Source organism: Ochotona princeps, chromosome 2 (assembly GCF_030435755.1).
Source record: "Ochotona princeps isolate mOchPri1 chromosome 2, mOchPri1.hap1, whole genome shotgun sequence".
NCBI classification, from domain to species: Eukaryota; Metazoa; Chordata; class Mammalia; order Lagomorpha; family Ochotonidae; genus Ochotona; species Ochotona princeps.
Genome location: NC_080833.1, coordinates 106549024 through 106569394, shown reverse-complemented (window position 1 = coordinate 106569394; position 20371 = coordinate 106549024). Strand labels below are relative to the sequence as shown.

The 20371-nt window shown below is 47.9% G+C and overlaps 1 protein-coding gene and 1 non-coding gene across 2 annotated transcripts; both read left to right on the top strand.

Moving 5' to 3' along the window:
- The first annotated feature begins 286 nt into the window (after nt 1–286).
- Nucleotides 287–12568, top strand: S100A10 (S100 calcium binding protein A10). Its single transcript, XM_004588913.3, has 3 exons — nt 287–473; nt 7447–7599; nt 12198–12568. Exons 2-3 carry the CDS (start codon nt 7468–7470, stop codon nt 12357–12359), a joined length of 294 nt encoding a protein of 97 aa, XP_004588970.2. The 5' UTR covers nt 287–473; nt 7447–7467; the 3' UTR covers nt 12360–12568.
- Nucleotides 4835–4955, top strand: LOC118758763 (small nucleolar RNA SNORA26). Its single transcript, XR_004995845.2, has one exon. It is a non-coding gene; the product is annotated as a small nucleolar RNA SNORA26 (small nucleolar RNA).
- Nucleotides 12569–20371: the final 7803 nt, after the last annotated feature.

The window sequence follows — 20371 nt, the reverse complement described above, 5'->3', positions numbered from 1 at the left end:
CGCTCCGGGACGGGGCCGGCGAGCCCCACCTGCAGCAGCGGGGCTGGATTCTTTGATTAACACTCACCCGCATCTAAAACCAACCCCGAGAGGAAGGGCAGGGCTCAGGGTGCGGCTGTCCTGAAATACTCAAGGAGTAGGCGCATTCCTTCTTGGGAACCCTAGTTTACGCGAAAGCCCTGCGGGCGGGGAGGCCGGGGCGAGGCTGGGCGCTGAGCTAGCAGAGGGGGGTGTGTGCGCGTAGAGCAGTGTGCGTGTGCTGGCGGTGGGTGAGTGGCGCGGGAGGTGGGACAGGGGCAGGAAGAGGAGGAGGAGATACCCGCCCGCCAGCCCAGGCTCCTCCCGCCCGCGCGTGAGCCCGCGCCTCCTCCCCTCCCGGCGCCCGGCCCACGTACAAAGGCGCACCGCCTGCGGCTCTGCTCACCGTCTGCGTCCCAGCTCGTCCAGCGTCCCTGCCGCGCCTCCCGGCCAAGGTGAGTCCCGCTCGGCCCCGTGCGCTCGCCCCTCCCAGGGAAGCCCCCCACCGGGTGGCGGCGCTGGCCTGGAGGGGTGGGCATGGGGCTGGGGCATCCCAGCACGGCAGGACCTGCGCGGGGTCGGGGGGCGAGGGTGGCAATCGGCTGTCCTGCGCTCGGCCGCCAGCCACACCCAGGCGAGGCCAGCTGCGCCCCTCCCCGGCGCGGGAGTGACGGCCCCTAGACCCTACACGCTTGATGGGGTAGGGGACACTGGGTGCCCCAGACCTCTGATCTCTCCCCATCTGTTTGCCCTCTCCTCCCACTTTACATACTTCCCCACTAGTCTCTCGAGTTAGTCCCGCTCTGCTGTCCTGTCCTGGCTGGCAAGTTTCCGTGTAGGTTTCGGCTGCAAGTGGACCTCGATCCAGATGTTTGCAACCCCCTCGCGGCGGTCTGGGGCGGACTACCCCGCCTGGCAGCGGCAGGATTCCCTTCCTGAGGGGATGCCCTCAGGCCCTCCTGCACTGCGGGCTGGCCTTCCTGTTAGCCAACTCCCTGGGAAGGGTCGTCCAGCGGAGGGAGGAGGGACTAGGGTGTGTTTCCTTTACAAATCAGTTTTGCTGGGGAGCTGGGGGCGGGTGGGGGGGAGGCTCTGTGAAGTGATTCTCGGCGGAAGGAGTTATGTACTTGCCATGTTCATTAAGGAAGTGGAACCAGAAAGAGATGGGGGTCTAACCGGCTGGAGGAAGGATTTCCCCACTCCCAGATTAACTGGGCCCCGCTGGCGAGACCAACGGTATTACTGTTGGTTCTTGGCTCACGGCCGCACCCTGGCCAGACTGCTCGTACCCATGCCCTGTCAAATAAACCAGAAACTCTGCCTTGCTGGGTAAAGGGGAAGAGGGCAGGAGAAGCAGAGCAGCCCAGACCCGCTCTGCGCTGCAGGATTCGCACCCCTTCCCAACACCCCCTGCCCTCCAGAGGAGCGGGAAGCGTGCGCTCTTCTGGGTGGAGTCGGCCCGCGAGCCCCATGCAGGATTCTCCTAGGGAATTGAGGCTGGTGACTCAGCGGTGAGGCCGCGTGGGTGTGGCCGTGCCCTGGCGGATACTCGCTGGACCCAGCACTTCGTGAAAGAGCAGGGGAACTGTGCCATCTTAGAGGGCATTTTCCAAAAGGAAGTGACTCACCCCATCCCCCGCTCCAGAGGAGGGGGGTTCTTGACTCAACTCCAGAGGCGGGCAGCAATTAGATGGGCAGAGCCACCTGCGGACTGCTGCTGGGTTATCGCTGCCTGGCATCCTGCCCCCACCTTTCTTGGGAAGCAGCCTTGCCCCATTAGGAGATCCGCAGTTGTTGCAGAATTTTTGCCCTGGGAGCCTTCAGGAATGGATTTTTTTTTTCTATCTTGTACTTAGGTGAGGCCAGCCTCTCACGGTTGGTGATCTTTGCCTCCAAGTGGCAAAAGATAGTGCCTGGGGTTGGGGTGGGGAAAGAGTTCATAGAACTTTCCACCGTGGCCCTGCCCCCACAGATTTCTATCCAGTGTGCCTTTGTAATGGAAGCTTCTTGGTGGTGTGTCCCTGACAGCCACAGGGTAGTTGCTTTGTGGGACCCTTGATTGCCATTTAGTTTCTTATTTTAACGTTTCCAGTTTTTACTCATTGGAGCTTCCAGATGATGCCCTGCCGTCTTTCCCTGCATGCAACCTAAGGGGATCCCTCTTTCCAGGGCTGGCCTCTGGCCAGTTTCTGAACAGCCACCCCAGTGAGGTCAGGCCTTGGGCGGGGTGCCGCCCTCCTTTCCACTGACAATTCCAAACACTGGGACATCTTCAGAGCGTTTGGACACAGGCCCCTCTTTTAAAGCATAAAGTGGAGAGAAACACTGGAATTCTTTCAGGGTTATAATGTGTACATTAGCATTCAGAGTGCAAGGGAAAGCTGGGCAAAAATTTTACGCTCTTGCGTTTCTCATTTTTCCTGGAGACCGAACAAGTTAGGACTATCACAGCAAAAGCCAAAAAAAAAAAGAAAAAAAACGTGATTTTAATCATTTTCAGCACTTCCTTTATCTCTTTACTAAATTACTGTCACCAGTTTCCCCCCAGAAGATTTTCTTTAAGCTTTATTTACATTATTTGGAAAGCAAAATGACAGAGAGAAGGTGGGAGATACAGAGAGATTCTATGCAGAAGTTCATTTGCCCAGTGCTTGCAACACACCAGGGCTGGGCCAGGCTGAAGCCAGGAGCCAGGATCTCCAGCAGGGTTTCCCACGTGGGTAGTGGGGCACAAACACCTGGGCCACCCAGGCCTGTGAGCAGGAAGCTGGATCGGAAGCAGAGAAACCAGCATTCACAGATGGCTGTGGGTGTCCCAGGCAGCAGGTTACCTGGTGTGCCTTACAGCTTGCCCCTCACCAAAGCTGTGTTCACAGCAGCTATTGTTGGATGATCTAGACTCATGTCCTGATTATTCTTCAAGGAAAAATGGGTATCCTGGGCTGGCAAAGAAGAGATTTCTGAGTTCTTTGTCCCCACTGAACTGCATGGAAACTTTGCTGCCCAGCTCTTTAGAGGGCGGGTATCCTTTAGCAAGAGGTGGGAAACAGCCTAGGTCCAGGACGCACTGCCACAACTTTTTTTTTTTTTTTTTAATTCCTGATTCTCCTTAGGATTCAAACTCAAAAAGCCTTTCTGGGTTTCGGTTAATCCCTAAAGCAAAAGGGAGGACACCTCACACACATCTGGCCTAGCAGCTGTTTGTTTTCATGGCCATCTTGCCAGTGATTTTCTGGGTGGGCTGTGAGAAAACTGCAGTGTGGATGAGCTGCAGAAGAGCAGAGCCGGCCAAGGCTCCTGCCCTTTAGAAGAGCCCTCTTTGAAATGAGGCTCGGAGCCAGCAGCTGGGACTCCTCACAGCAGACGCTTTCCTAAGGAGGCCCCTGCTTCTCTGAATTACATTCTTAAACTCGCTGAGCAGGTCCTCGGAGAGTTGGCCCTGGCTGTTGAGACCCTTCTCAGGAAGCCCACCATCTAGTGAGGAAAGAGAAACAAATAACTAGACTTCAGGAGATTAAATAATAGCATTCCTGTAGCTTGTGAACCTTCCAAAGGCTAGCACAGTTCTGGGTCCCAGCGATGGTGGGTTCCACCTGCCTGGCACCATAGCCAGCGCTTGCAAGGTAGGTGCTTCGTGTAGAACCCAAACTGGAAAATGGAATTGCTGCCAAAAGAACTGAATGTGTCAAGTCCAGAATTGTTTTGTATGCAGGGAAATTACACAAACAAAGCCGGTGGACTTCCATGTGTCCCCTCTTAAAGCCTGTTCTTCAGGTAGACCTGGAGACCGAGAGTCCTGGCATGAGAATGAAATGAATCAGAAGTGGATGGTGAGGTCACCGGATTGCCAACAGTGAGAGAGCAAGGCTAGAGACCCATGGTGGTGAAAGGGGATGAATGGAAAGCAGGGAAAACAACAAGCCTGAGAGACGGAGGGGAGGCTTGGCAGAGGCTGGCCAGACCTGTTTGGCAGGACACATATTTTTTCCTTGGCCAATGGAATGTGCTATCCTCTGTATTCTGTACACAGCAGACCCATTTGGGGACCTTTCCTGGCCCTCTCCAGATTTCCTGCACTCCCGCTGAGCTCAGAATAAAAGGGTGTTTAACTAGCCCCTGGTGCTTAGCCAGTCTCCCCTACCCCTCAGCTCCTGCCAAGGGCATTGCTTGATTGGTTCACTCATACAACAGTTACCTAGTGGTCCAAGGGCAAAGGCAGAAGAACCCGCAACTCTTGACTGAGTCTGGAGTCCAAGAAGGCAAACAGTTAAAAACACACCTGAATGTTTCAGGTGTCAGAGCAGAGGACGCAGGACAGAAGGAGATCCCAGCCTCAGGACCCTCACATACAAGTGTGTCCAGCCAGGGAACAGGAGACCTCCCCCTGCTGGAGGCAGAGCGTGTGGAGCCGGGCAGTGCCAGATGCCGGTTCCTCAACAACTGCTGGGTTCTGGAGCCAGTCTTCAGGCCACAGTCAGCCGTGCCAGCCACGCCCCATGCAGAGGGGCAGCCAAGCCGCGCCCTGGAAAGGCAATCACTGTACCCGGAGAACTCTGTGGTTCAACCTCTAGCCAAGAGAGCAGGGATTCCATGCAGCATTTCCATCCGTCTTTGTGCAAGACCAGTGTGCACAGTTCCTTCCTTATAGCCCAGTCAGTGCCTTTGGGCATTGGTTCCTGATGTGACAGAGGGTGTCCCTAGTTTGCAGGCGTTTGGGGAGCGAACCAGCAGATGGGAACTCTCTTGCGATCAATGATTTTCTCTCTCCCACTCATACATTTCTTAACTAATTTTTTTTAAGATTTTGGCCTCTCCTAGGCCCTTGTGCCACCGACACAGTGTGGCATGAGGCCAACACAGGAGGGTAGAGGGACTCCTCCATGAAACCCAGGGATGAGGCCGCCCCTCCTCTCTGGAGCCTGTCTGGAGGCACAGTTGGAAAAGAAAAAAAAATTATGTATTGTTTTTTTAATTGGAAAGTCAGATTTACAGAGAGAAGGAGAAACAGAAAGATCTTTTATCCAACTGGTTCACTCCCCAAGTGGCCGCAACAATAGGAACTGAGCCAATCAGGAGCCAGGAGCTTCTTCCAGATCTCCCACACAGGTGCAGGGTCCCCAAAGCTTTGGGCTGTCCTCGACTGCTTTCTCAGGCCTCAAGTAGGGAGCTGGAGGGGAAGTGGAGCAGCTGGGACATGAGTCAGAGCCCACGTGGGATCCTAACACATGCAAGGCCAGCAGTTAGCTACTAGGCTATCACACCGGGCCCAACATTTATTTTTAAAAATAAAAGAGAATTCTGGTGCTAAATTCTTTGAAATCAATGCATCGAGCAGTCCTCAAAAAGTTCACAGAAAGCTAAACATGAATTTCATACTGTTTATGAGGGGTCCTTATCCTGTTGCATTCCCCCTTATCTCTCTGGCTTTGCAGCACAGTTTCCTTCTGTTCTAGCCTGCAAAAAAAAAAAAAAAAAAAAAAAAAGAAAGAAAGAAAGAAAGAAAAGAAAAGGAAAAGACCGAGCTGTCCCACCCCGCTCAGTTTCTGGGATCTTTGTGAGTTAGTCAAGACGTGACCTGCTGCTCTGAGCTTGGGTACTGGTATTTTGAAAGCTCTGTGGTGTCTGTTTCCCAGAGTTCCTGAAGAGCTGGGTTGGGACCCGAGTCTTTCCCCTTTAGGTGTGTCAGTTCACTTCAGGTTCTTCAGCTGCTGGGCTTCAGAGACAGTCCTGGCAAGGTCGACTGCTTGTAAGCCCTCAGCCCTCTGAAGCCCATATGGAAGACAGGGGACGAGCCAGATCTGGGTGGTGTGCGAGGAGAGGGTGGAGTGTGTGATTGAAATTCATTTCAAGACAGACCTTGAAGTGTCCCTTTACAGCTCTCTCTAAGGGAAGTGCCTTCCAGATGAATCATGGCCGATTCTGGTTGCTAGCAGCCTCTCAAGGAGTGTTCTGGCATGCTGGCATGCTGGTAGGATGGACAGTCCCCAGCTATACCTGCTTAATCCCTGTGTTCACAAACCCCACCTTCTCCTCTGTCCCAGAGAGCACAGAAGAGTTTGCGTTAAACAGGTGTCTGTGGACAGCAGGAAACAGACCAAGGCTCTCTTCATGGGGGCAGTTGCCAGCCTCCCCTTCAGCTATGCTCAGAGCCTGCCCTTGTGATATTTTCTTTGAGTGGCATATTATAAGAATCTTCATTTGAGTTTTGTTTTTTTTTAAGGTTTATTTTATTTATTATTTGAAAGGCAGAGTTACAGAGAAAGAGGGAGAGACAGAGCCGTGCTTCTGGTTTACTCCTCAAATGACTGCAGCAATCGGAGTTGGGTTGGTCTAAAGCCATAAGCCAGGGGCATCATCCAGGTCTGCCCCATGGGTTCAGGGACTCAAGCACATGGGCTGTCTTCTGCTGCTTTCCCAGGCACATTAGCAGGGAGCTGGATCAGAAGTGGAGCAGCCAGGACTGGAACCAGCACCCATAGGGGATGCTGGTACTGCAGGCAGCAGCCTTACCAACTATATCACAGTGGTGGGCCCAACTTCACTGCTTTTCTATCTAGCAGTGCTCTTAGGTGATGCTGGCCAAAGTGTTTTGGTCAAAGCATTCTTTCCAATTAAGCCAAAGTTCAGCTAGTACCAGCACTGAGTCCTAAGGAAACCTATGCCCCCAGCTCCTTCTAGCTGTCAATAGCTACGTGGTATGTTTCCCCTCCTCTTATGAATGCTTCATGACAGAAAGCTCTTGCTCTCCCACCACATCCCAAATTGTAAAAACAGCTCCTGCCTCCACCACTATCAGAAATCCACCAGGCTGCCAAAGGAGTTAGGATATACATATACTGTTGCTTGTTCCTTCTCGGGTGAACCACAAAATCTACTCCCAGTGGGGCAACTGCATTCTACTGCAGAGTGGCAAATGTTTTTATTGCAGTGAGTAACAAGTTTAAAACTTCAATAAGGAAAACACACCTAGCAGAAAACTCAAGTGTAAGCAGATTTCTGACTGAACCAAGTTACCAGGTTGAACCTAGAGGGTTGGAACTTTCCTATTATCCAGGCTTTGCATGAGTTGTTGGGGTGCAGCCATATCTAAGAGTCCCTTTCAGCCCTGGTAAGGGAAATGATGACCTATCTGTTGTTTCTGTAGGGACCCTATCAGTTTTAAGAGGGACCCTCATCTTGCCTTCCTAAATGGCTATAGAGTTTTGCTCCTTCGTAAAGAGAGTTATACAAGCAGCAAGGTTCGTGTAGAACACCAGGACCTGCAGTGCCTCTTTCCACCTCCAGGAAGGCCCAAAACTGGGTGGGTTGGTGCTGACAGCTCAGGGATCTTGAGCTCATGCCCCACCTTCCAGTTACCTCAAGTCTGCCGGTACTGTGACCCAAGTGTTAATGCAAATTCTTTTTTGATTTTTTTCACATCCCTAACAGGTATCAACAGCTCTCACCACAATGCCGTCTCAAATGGAACACGCCATGGAAACCGTGATGTTTACCTTTCACAAGTTTGCCGGGGATAAAGGCTACTTGTCAAAGGATGACCTGAGAGTGCTCATGGAGAAGGAGTTCCCTGGGTTTTTGGAAGTAAGTCTGCAAAGGCTCAGAAAGAACCAGCTGTAAGACTCCATGCTTCCAGCTGCTGGTCCCTTTTTATCCCTCCTTCCCTTCCCTGTCAACCTCACTTGTAGAAAGGTGCTTCCATTCATTTGTTTATTGAGCAGTATTCAGTGCCCATGATTTGTAAGATACTCTAGGGGACATAAACATGAAGGAGCCCGCCGTCTGCAGGTGGAAGACCATGACACTCAGAGGATCACTCCGTCTGGAGTGATCTGCGTCTGTTGAGGCCATGTTGGGGCAGAGCTGGGGGAAAGCTGTCCCCCCAGAGAGTAATACACCGAGGAGTGGCCACCTCAGGTCTAGAAGCCTGGTGTTGGACGTCCCACATCCTGGTCACATTCCATTTTGAGCAGCTTGAATCTCCCTTTGAAAATGCCTTCATACAAAAGGATATTGTTTTTTCCACTCTGATCTACAAAGGAGTGGTGTCAGTTATTTAATGTTCAACCAGGGCGAAGGATTGCTTAACAGAAGAGTAGGTTGAAATGCAAGCTCTTCTCTGCCTGCTACGATTGCACTTAAGAGGTTTATAACTGTGTTGGGTGCTGAATAATGCATTAGCCTCTAAAGGACACTAAAAGGCTGGGCCATGGCTCTTCACATCTTCCTGGTGAAGAGCACGTGAGTCAAGCCCCAGCTCCTTTGTCCGTAAGCACGGGGCTTTAGAGAACCCCACAACTGCCAGGTCATCTCCACTGATGCACTAAGCAGCTACAAACAGCCTAAACAGCATTAGTTCGCACAGTGCTATCCCAGAAGGAGTTGGACCAGGCCAGGGCGTTGTAGAGGGCTTGCTGTGCCCTAACCAGCACTGGGAAACTCCAGCTCTTTGGAACTCCGCCCCTCGTCTGTCAACAAGAGGATGGGAACGTGATTATCTGCAAGGCTGCTTTCACTTCCTGTGACCCCTCAAGGCCAGCATAAAATGCAAGGACAAAATATACTCATTGGAAGCCTGCCCGTGGCACGAACAAAAACGTTCTGGACATACTATGCATTTGTCTAATGTGCTGTTGCCTCAATTAGAAGCCAGGACGAATGGCACGTACCATCCTCTCCTTCCTTGTATACTCTGTGGTGCAAAAGTATGGCCAGCATGGCGTACTGGGCATGGCAGGGCGCTCTGTCGTGGGTGCAGGGTCATAATTGCAGGCACCTTTGTGCGTAACAGCACTTTGTTTCTAAAACAGAACTCTTATGTCATTCGAATCCTTGTCACTCTGCCCACAGACAGGAAGCCAGGAAGCCGGGGGTGAGGCCAGAATTAGCTAAAACCCACCCAGAGCAATCCAGAGCAGGTTTTAGTTGATTACAGGAAGCAGGGTTTGTCCTTGGGTAGAAAGTGCTGCTGCTTTACCAAAAGGGCACTTCAAAAATACCCAGCACACTTGAAACCTCACATATTAGGGCACTTCAAAAAGCTCAGATAATGGAATTAAAAGATGTTGGCTTTGGTCCAAGCATTCTTGAGAACCATGCATAGTTTGGATTTGTTTTTTTCTTTCTTTCTTCATATACATTTTCTTTTTTTTAAATTATTTTTATTAATTATTTTTAATTATTTATTATTTTTACTTCATTAATTATTTTTATTAATTGTTATGCATTATGTGACAGTTTCATAGGCTCTGGGAATCCCCCCACCCCCCCAACGCACCTCCCCCCTGGTGGATTCCTCCACCTTGGTGCAGTATTACAGTTCAAATTCAACCAAGATTCTTTCCTTACAAACATATACCAAGCATAGAGTCCAGCTACTTATTGTCCAGATGGGTTGAACAGTTTCTTGGGGAGACCATTTTTGGTCCAAAGTTAGAGCTGGTAGAATATCATCCCAGTCAATTAAGAGTCCCAATATAACATTAACAGCAATTTGTAACATTATGGAATTGACATGGTTTTGCGTAACCAGTATGTTAAAAAAAAACAAAAGTTGTTAACCACAACCTATGATTTGCTCATTGACATTTCAATTTTAGTTTGTATACAGGACCGGCTGCTGTATACCTTAAAATGGCTATAAGGTACCATTCAGCTGTCTCGTGTCTATTTCATTTTAGTATTTAGCCATTTGTTGTGTTGAAGTATAATTTTGCTGATCTTGGCAGATTTTAGGATAATCTAGACTGGCTTGTAACTCTAACAAGACATTGGTCGACAATTAAGGTGCAGAACATTTTTTTGTTGTTGTTGCGGGGGGGTTGTGTGCAGGAAAGTCCCCAACACCATGGCGAACAGTGACTTATCTTTGTGTCCCACCCAGCAAGGCATGAGCCAATCCATGCCAGCTCTTTCCTGTCAGATTCCAAGCTCTACTTTTTGTTGTTTGTCTATTTATTTTAGGTTTTTTTAGTTTGTATGATTGTTTGTTTGCTATGAGGGGTTTTCGGAGAGATCCTGATGGTCATTGCAAGGGAGGGTGGGGGTCCAGAGGTGGAGCCAGGCTCGGACCAGAGAAAGCTCTCCTCCCTGGTCCCGAAGGACGTTTATCGTTCTTCTGTTTCTGCGGACCACTCAGGGCTTCTGGTTGTCTTTCCGATGACGTTGGTTTCTGCACAGTAGTGTTTGGACTTCTTCCATCCCCAGCGGAAGCTCCGGTTGAGGGTGGGTGACCTCAGAGTACTCGGCCTCCGAGGGCATCCAATTCCCTGTGGCCTCCTTGGCAGTTGGGATATAGTCCTTGTTGCTCGTATTAATAGTTTGTGGTGAAGGTCTGGGAGTCTTCATGGTTGGGATCCAGGCTTTCTCCTTGCCACCTGCTCCACCCTGGAGTGCCCCCCTGCTCCACGCACATGACCTCCTGTTAAGAGGTTGTCAGGATCACACCCGATTCCCCCCTCATGCATTGATATAGTAGTTTTACTATTGTTTAGTGCCGCTTTGAGTCTGTTGTCTATGAATTACCAGATTTGATGTTGATAGGCTATATTGTACTTTTTCCTCACTCTTTTTATGGTCCTGAAAGGCTTCCCTGCACTCCCCCCCCATTACGGATTAACATAGCGTATTGAGGGTATAGTAGGTTTTACAGTTTTACGATGTAGATCTTAAATATTCTGACATTAATTGTTGGTTTATAGATTATATCGCATTATCTTATTGTATTGGATACAGGTTGTTAGAGATTGTAATAATATTACAATATACAGGTACTATCTTTCAGGTTGTCATCTTTTCATCTCAAATTAAGGCAAACATGTGGTATTTAACCTTTTGGGATTGGTTCATTTCTCTTAGCATGATGGATTCCAGTCGGGCCCATTTGTCCACAAAGAACTGCATTTCATTTTTTTTAATAGCTGAGTAGTATTCCATGGAGTAGATGAACCATAGCTTCCTTATCCAGTCTTCTATTGATGGGCATTTTGGTTGCTTCCAGGTTTTTGCGATTGTAGATTGTGCTGCTATGAACATAGGCGTGCATGTTGGTTTCTTGTGTAGGAGATGTTTTGGATATATCCCTAGGAGTGCTATTGCTGGATCATATGGCATGTTGATTTTCAGTTGTTTGAGTATTCGCCTTCATATATATTTTCTGTGAACTTTTGAAAGTACCCTCATCTTGAATCACTGGAATTCATAAGACCGTCATCCGAGACCTTGAACAAACTCTGACAGGCCTACTTGGCCCTCTCTGATTGGTGGCATGAATCCTATAGGGAAAACTGCTATCCCTAATCGAACCAGCCTCGTTGCAGAAAGGCATGGTGATGAAACCAAACACCAGGAGACAAGGTGAAAGCATAGAGGTGTTGCTGGCTCGCACATTCGTACAGAGTGTCAAGCAAAGAATATGCAGACTTAACCATCTCTGGCATTGGAAGTGATCCCAGGGAGACTCTGGCCCAACCTCCTCAAGTCATACATGATACGCAGACCATGAAACCGTGTGATACTGTTACAGAGTTCTACAAAGTTCCACTAGCTGACATCAGCTGTGCTCAGAAGAAAGCCAGAACCGACTAACTTCACCAAAACTAAAACATCCCGTGACGTCATCAGCTGCTCCTTAAAATCCACAGGACAATGATCTGAAACTTATTCCTTAAATAAGCCTGTGAGAGTGTTGAGAATTTCCTTTTGAAAGATTGCCCATGCTCTCCAGAATACAAGATTATCACATTTATGTCATTTGCTCATTTATCTCATTTACTAAAATGCTCCCTTCAAGGTGAAAGGAAAAAAGAAGCATTTACTACTTCTAAAGGTTACTTAGCATCTAATTCAGGAGGTGGAATGTCCAGCCCTTGGGTTGCATAAGGCTCACAAAATCATCTAGTCTGGCCCTGCCAAGACAACCATGGACGGGGCTAGAAATTGAAAAAATCTCCAGCAGGCTAATTTTTAAGTTGATAATTTTGTTGGCTCTTGCATAATGTTACACATATCCAACTGCTCCAAGGCAGAAAAAAAAGAAGGCTCCTTATCCTGTGACTCAGCCAAGAGCCCAAACAAGGGGGAGGTAAGCTGCGTGACTGCCGGCAGCAAAACCCAGGGAGCTCCTTGCCACAACCACCAACTGATATGTCTTGCCTTTCTTCTCTTTTCTTTCTGCTTTTCAGAATCAAAAAGACCCTCTGGCTGTGGACAAAATCATGAAGGACCTGGACCAGTGCCGAGATGGCAAAGTGGGGTTCCAGAGCTTCTTCTCGCTGATCGCAGGCCTCACCATTGCATGCAACGACTATTTTGTAGTGCACATGAAGCAGAAGGGAAAGAAGTAGACAGAAGGAGGCCGCCACCCCTCCTGGGAAAAGCCCCCCCCAAACGATCACCCCACCCCGGTGTAAGGATTTCACGAGCAGAAATGTCCAAATGGAAACCAACTCCTGTTTGACAGAGACAGAGAAGTTAATTCAATGCCAGATAAGCTTTCAAGTTTTATATTGTTTGCATACTGTTGTCCTTCATAAATAAAGTGCTTTTTTTTTTTAAGGTCTATCTAAATTTGGGATAGAATTTTTTTTTTTTTTTTTTTTTTTTTGCTTCTTCAGAAATGTTTATTCCTGCTTCTTCGGTTCTTGGGCAGTCAGCAGCCAGCCAAGCTCTTGCAAAGGAAACAGTCAAGTGAGAACACACTCTCCACACAGGCTCTCCCTGCTCTGCCCTGTTGCTGAGTCAGGATGAAGGACCAATACTTGAAGAATTAGGAGAAAGGTCTGCAAGGATATATGCTAACTGTGTCATGAGTAAGCACAGGCTAGAAGGGAACCAGTCCCAGGTGGAAAGGGTAGAGTATGGCATCTGAATAATCACATCACCATCTATTGAATCATCTCCTAGATGTTGGAAAATATGCTAGGCATGACTTATATTTGGAATAATAACTTTTCTTATCAGAAATGAAGTGCCAGCACTGAAGCCTTAATTCAGACAAATGTTTGTTCTTTCCTGAACCTGTTGCAAGCTTCCGTGTGCATGCATTACATGCTATAGGCTGATGGAAATCCATGCTTTTGTACTAGAATAAACTTATCTTCTAACTCTATTTCCATGAACTTGTTCAAGTATCCTCATCGGAATTCCATGAAACGGCATATAAGTGTTCCAACTGAATGGAAACTTCATGGTTGGACACATCAGTATGATTCTGAGGACGTTTTCCATATATAGGATACTGAATGTAAGGTCATTCAGTATCAAGGAAAACTGCAAAAGAGGAAAGAATAGCTCAAAATCTGCTTTGAGGAGAGTTAGGTAGGTAGGTATTTAATGTGGTTAAAAAGCTATTTGGTATTCTTGCTTCTCATTGAAGTCCCCGGGTTGAGGTCCTAGCTCTGTTCCCCATTCCAGTTTTCTGATCGCATGTACCCTAGGAAGCAGCAGATGGTGGCCATGAGAGACCTGAACTCAGTTCCTAGCTCCTGGCATTTGGGGAACGAGCAAGCAGATGTGAGTGAGTAAACTGTTTGCCTCTCAAATTTAAAAATGCATTTTTTAAAAAAAAGTAGGTTTGGGGCCTGATGCCATAGTCTAGCAGCTAAAAGTCCTTCTCTTGCATATGCTGGGATCCCAAATGGGCACAGGTTATAATCCCAGTAGCCCTGCTTCCCATCCAGCTCCATGATTGTGGCCTGGGAAAGCAGTCAAGGACAGCCCAAAGCCTTGGGACCCTGCACCCGCGTGGGAGACCTGGAAGAGCTCCTGGCTTCTGGTTTCGGGTCAGCATAGCTCCGGCCATTGCAGCAGCTTGGGGAGTGAATCATCAGATGGAAGATCCTCCTATCTGTCTCTCCTCCTCTCTGTATATCTGACTTTCAATAAAACTAAATAAATTTTTTTAAAAGTAGTTTGGGAAAAAGAAATGTATGATAACAAAGTCAAAGATAAAATTCCAACCATTTTGCTCTATCACTGCACGTAGACAAGGTAAGATAAATTCTGTGAAGACTACTATTGGCAGGCAGTTTTTTTTTTTTAAGATTTTATTATTATTGGAAAGCCGGATATACAGAGAGGAGGAGAGACAGAGAGGAAGATCTTCCATCCGATGATTCACTCCCCAAGTGAGCCGCAACGGGCCGGTGTGCGCCGATCCGATGCCAGGAACCAGGAACCTCTTCCGGGTCTCCCACGCGGGTGCAGTGTCCCAATGCATTGGGCCGTCCTCAACTGCTTTCCCAGGCCACAAGCAGGGAGCTGGACGGGAAGTGGAGCTGCCGGGATTAGAACCGGCGGGCAGGCAGTTTTTAAAAAAGGAATTTATGACATGAGTATTTAATGTAAGATGGGAGTTGATGTAACCAAAGAAACTGACTCTATATTGACTCCCAAGTCCATTCTACAAAGATGGGCTACCTATGGCTGGTTCAGAAAGCTGCCGCTGAACTGAGAAGTCATTGCTATTTACCAGCAGCTCCGTAACCCGTTCAAACCATGATGCTGTATGCACAAGCAAAGCATGTCTGTGGCCTGCCTTTTTCCCACATGGCTTGGTTCCTACATTCGACTAACTTACTTTCTTTCTTTCTTTCTTTCTTTCTTTCTTTCTTTCTTTCTCCCTTTCTTTCTTTTTAGATTTTTATTTTTATTGGAAAGTCAGATGTACAGACAGGAGGAGAGACAGAGAAAGTCCTTCTGCCCGATAATTCACTCCCCAAGTGATCGCAAGGGCCAGAACTGAGCCAATCTAAAGCTAGGAGCCCAGAGCCTCCTCTGAGTCTCCCAAGCGGGTGCAGGATCCCAAGTCTTTGGGCCGTCCTCTACTGCTTTCCCAGACCACAGGCATGGAGCTGGATGGGAAGTGGGACTGCCAGGATTAGAACCAGCATCCATATGGAATCCCAGCACATGCAAGGCAGACTTTTAGCCACAAGGCTATGGCGCTTGGCCTCCTACATCCAACTTTCAAGGAAGGGCATCTGGCACAAGGTCTCAAAGCCCTGCTGTCAATCTAGAAAACAACATGTTACATTTTCCAGCCTCTGCACGCTAGGTGGGACACTGCACTATGAAGAGAAGTTACTGTAGGTTTGAGAAAAAGTAATTACAGGTAAAAGAATTCATGGCTCTGAGGCTAGGAGAATACAAGATAACCCCTGCGAGAGCTACAGAGAATAGAGAAGCGGACAGCCCCTTCCTAGTGAGGCGCACTACCTCTTCTTGGTGAGAGGAGAGTTTAAATCAATCCAGGTTTATCCCCTTGACTCACCTGCCTCCTAACACCGCCGTGTTTACTGGGTCTCGGGAAGATGGCTGGACAATTCACAAGTGGGCCGGTAAAATAGGAATACGGGGAGACAGCTTGGTGTGAGGTCCCTAACCTCACACCAAGCTCCCACAGTCTCAGCCTTTCCACCTCAAGTCAGAAATAGCACCTGCCAGGAGGAGGGCCCTAGGGATGGGAGAGAGGAAACATCAACTCATCCTCACAGTATAGGTGTCGATTTGAAGTTCCGAGGCAGGTTAGCGCACAAGTTCTTGCATTCAGAATGGACGTCCGCTGCTGGGGAATCACCTGAGTCACCGTGTTAAGGATGGGCTCCTGTGGATGTGTGTTGGCGGACAGGAGTGTAACACCTTCCTCACTTTGGTACCGTTGCTCACAGCGTTTAGCAGGGAGCTCACGCAAGAAAAATAAAAGATGGTATTTCTGACTGGAGCGCTTCCACAGCTCTTCGTGCCAATGAAAACACAGGGATCCCACAAGCCAACTTGTTCAAACAGCCGTCTAGTCTTCAGGGCCATGGCCTAATAGCTCCCAGCAGGCAAAGCTACAATTGTACCAATAGCTATCAAGAGGAACCATCTGGAAAATTCCACTCATTCTGCTACATGGCTGAGTTGTAAAAGCAGATCCCGCCCCTCCCTACACCCAGTGATGAAGGAAAAAGAGAAGGCAGCAGGGAAAGCCAGTTTCAAACATTCTGCAGAACTTGACCTGAAAATCAGCTTGTGTTCTCTCTTGGACCCGTTCCCTTCTCTGAGTCCCCTGAACACCAGCCAACTCTGAGTGATTTAATGCTTTCTGCCCAGCCCAGCTCACTGGGAGGTGGAATACCATCCTGGAAACCCCCTTCCCAATTTGAAAGTGATCTCTTAAGTGCACACCCCAGCTCTAATCTCCAGAAGGAGAGTCGTAAATAGGAATCCATTCACTTGGCAAAGATGGACAGGGCTGCTGTGTGAACCACGTGGGACAGAATTAGGGTGGTGGGCATAAACAAGCAGACACAATGCCTGGGGAGATTTTGTCTCAAAAGTTTATGAAACTATTTTTTCTTTTTCTCTAAAACAGTGTAAGATTATCAAAAATGTTTTGTAACAGTTCTTCTTTTATCAGCTAGAAAGCAAAACTCTATAAATAAAATATTTTGTAGGAGCATGCGAATTTGTGCAGGATCTGCTGTGAGTCAGGACCTGTGTATTCTGCCCAGCCCAGGTATTTCTTAAGTGGGATCTTATTTATTCCTCACAATAACGCTGTTGAAGTGTCACAGCCTTCGTTTTATAGATGAGAGTACTGAGACTTAAGTTCCTTATAGTCATATATTACTGCCTCGGACAATATTTGAACCCGGATGTTCTGTATCTTTCCTTCTGTAGCTGTTTTAAAAGAATTGGGGATTATCATGGGCAGAAAGAAACCAGTCAAGAAAGAATTTATGAAAGATTTAGGATGCATTCTGATCTTGAAGAGTAAGACATTTGACCAATAGCCAATATTCACTGAGTTCTTACTGTATTTCAGTTCTAATCTAGTACTTCACAAGTTTTAACTCATCAACGATGGAGTGGGGATTAGTGCTATTGATGCTTTACAAGTGGTTTGGCCAAGGCAAAGAGCAAGTAAGAGGTAAAAGCCAAATGTGAAGCGAGGCACTCCTCTCTGCCATATCCCATGGTATGGTATGCACAGGAAGCAAGCAAGCCGAGGACACGGGGCTCTGGCAGCCATATGAAGTCCTGCATGACTGAAGTGGAAGTGCTCCCAGTTAGTGCATGTAGGCAAACAGGAGAAGCAAGAGGGTTACATAAAGGACAATTCACAAAGAAGAAATGATGCTTAAATGTGGCGGGTGAGGCTGCTAGTGGGAAACTTTTCCAGAGCCAGGGTTTGGGTAAATGCTCTCCTTTGTCAGGAAGAGATGAGGTTTGTCTGAAAGGATACCGAACAGTTAAGCATGTTCTTGAATGTTCAACCCACTTCCCTCCAGCGCTCACATTCCAATTGCATTCCAGCTGCCAAAGATAAAGCAGGGTGGGGATTGGGATGGATCTTTCTGAGAAGATCTGAGTGCAGAGGAGGAAGGGAATAAATCAAGCTCAGATAATTCATTCCAAAATTAAGAAGAGAAAAATGAGAAGGCCAGGGCCCCAGCGCCTGGGTGAGAAAGGCTCCTTCCCGGAATGTTGGTTCATCTAGCTTCCTACCAAAATGTTGACTGCTCTACAAATGCGAAGCTCCCTCTGCCTGGAGCTGCTGTGTCCTTTTTAAATGCCTGGATGTGGGCAAAGCATAGAAGGGGCTGTGTAGACCTGAACGTCACGTTATCAACATGTCACATTATCAACATCTTCTTTAATATTCTTTTATTTTTTGAAGATCTGTTTATTTGGAAGACAGAATAACAGAAAAAAAAATCTTCCATCTGCTGATTCGATCACCAAAAATCTCCACACAAGCCAGGTTGGGCCAGACCAAAAGGCCAGGAGCCAGGGACTCCATCCAGGTCTCCCACATGAGTGGCAGAGGACCAAGAACATGGTTTAGCATCCACTGTCTGTCAGGTGCATCAGCAGAAAGCTGGGTCAGAAGCTAAGTAGCTAGGAAAGACTCATTCTCAGGCACTCTGATATGGAATGCAGGTGTCCCAGGTGGCAGCTTAAACCCATAGGGCCCCAACACCTGCCCCTTCTTGATATTCCTACATCATCCTGTCAGTAAGGAAGAAAAGTATTTCAGTGAGGTCTCTGGACACAGAACTTGATCTGCTCAAGGTAAAAATTGGATTTTTTTACCATATGGGCAATGGGCTGTGGGGGAGGCAGAGAGGGAAGAAGGCCATGTTGTGGCTTAGCGCGTTAACCTGCCACCTGCCACCATGTAAAACTGATTCAAATTCCACCTGCTGCATTTCCAGTCCAGCTCCCTGCTAATGTGCCTGGGAAATCAGCAGAGAATGGCACAAGGACTTGTGCTCCTGCCACCCACATGGGAGACCCAGAAGAAGTTCCAGACTCCTGACTTCAGACCAGCTTAGTTCCGGCCATTGCAACCATATAGGGAGTGATCCGGCAGATGGAAGGCTCTCCCTCTCTCTCTCTTTCTCTCTCTCTCTTTGTCTCTCATCTCTGTAACTCTGCCTTTCAATTAAATAAAATAAATCTTAAAAAAAAAAAAAAACCCTAAGAGATGAGCAGTGTCTGCAAAAGCTGGGCCTGTAACCTCTTTAGGGTCCATTCAGCAAGGCCCTGACACCAGCAAGAGCACTCAGCCTCAAGCCTGTTTTTCCAGAGGAAGGAGGGAGATCATTTAGTCCTGGTTTCTGCAGGGAACACTCTGCTCTGTCCTCTCCCACTGCACGACACTAGGGTGAGTCAGGGCACAGAGCCAGGTTTCATGGCCTTCTGACAAGTAAACAAACACTGAAATGTACACTTAACAGCATGGTTGAAAGAAAGCAGCAAATGAAGAAAGCTGTAGGCATAGCCCTGCAGAGTTGTGGCCTGGTGGAGCAAGAGTTATGCATTTCAAACCACCTTGACGTATGTGAGGGAGGGAACAACTGTGAGCGGCAAATGCTGGTGTTGACTGTGAGGGTTGGGCGCTCAATAGAGGAAGGATTCTGGCCAGAAGAACCGGGAGGAAACTCCACTTTGGCAGGGCGGATAGACAGAGCGGAGACAGCCTGGGCTGGAACAGGCCATGCTGTGAATGGGGTGGACATGCCCTAGATCTGCAGCTGACAGTGTTTGAGCAAGAGAGTGATGCTTCCGCCATGAATCATGAACGCCTGCTCTGTAAATCTGACACCTGGCAGAAGCGGGTGGTGTTACCATTTATGGAGCCCACTGAGGAAGGTTTCCATGTGCCGATTTGTGGCCATGTCCAAGATACAACATTAGATACAACATTAGAATGCACATGTCCTGTCTACGGCACTAGCACGTAGGGGGCAGTGAGGTGGGCAGTCTATGTGCATAGCTACTCGCTACACAAAGACCTCCAGAGACACGTGCAGCATACTGATAAAGGGGAAATAGGGTGACCGCAAAAGCAGCAGGGAGAAGGAGCATTCCGAAGTGTCCTTTTGTGCCATTAGAGGTTGAATCCATGGCAAGACACACAAAAATTAATAAGCTTATAATCAAAACATGGCTTGTAGGGGCTGGCATCATGAGCATGTTCAACTTCCCCTGTGGCAGTAGCATCTCATATAAGCACTGATTCAAATCCCAGTTGCCCCACTTTTCATCCAGATCCTCCTGCTCACACATCTAAGAAGGCAAAAGAAGATGGCCCAAGGACTTGGGCCTCTAGGAGACCAGGATGGAATTTTCTGGTTCCGGGGTACAACCTGGAACTGAACAGCCCAGATCTGGCTGCTGTGGCCCCTGGGGAGTGAATGGGAAGTCTTTCTCTCTCTCTCTCTCTCTCTCTCCCTGTCTTCCTCTTTCTCTCTGTTACTCTGCCTTTCAAATAAATACTTTTTTAAAAAAATTATGTATAGCCGCCTTATGTGATAGACATCTGTCCTTAGTAAAAGAAAAATGTATTCATTTACTAATGACATCTTATAATGTTATCTTCCAGTTTTTAAGTGCATCTGGCAATAATCAAGCAAGATCAGTAAGGTTTGGATTGGAGTACTGGAACAGGAATAGAAGACTGAAGGGACCTTTAAGCCCTGCTTCCCACAGTGCAGCAAGGTGCTGGGTAAGAGGCAGTAGCACAGCTCATGTATGTTACAGCGCTGAGAGGGACCGACTTTCTGTAGCACTCCCTTTTCTTGACAGCCTTGTGTAAAACAGTTTTATAATAACAAACAGGTCGAGCTCGGCAGTGTGGCCTAGTGGCTAAGGTCCTCGCCTTGATCCCATATGGCTGCTGGTTCTAATCCCGGCAGCTCCACTTCCTCTCTATCTCTCCTCCTCTCAGTATATCTGACTTTGTAATAAAAATAAAATAAATCTTAAAAAAAAAAATAACAAACAGGTCTTCAATCTAAAACATGGGGACTCAGAATAAAACACTTTCCTAGGAAGCAATTCTTTTTTTTTAAAGATTTATTTA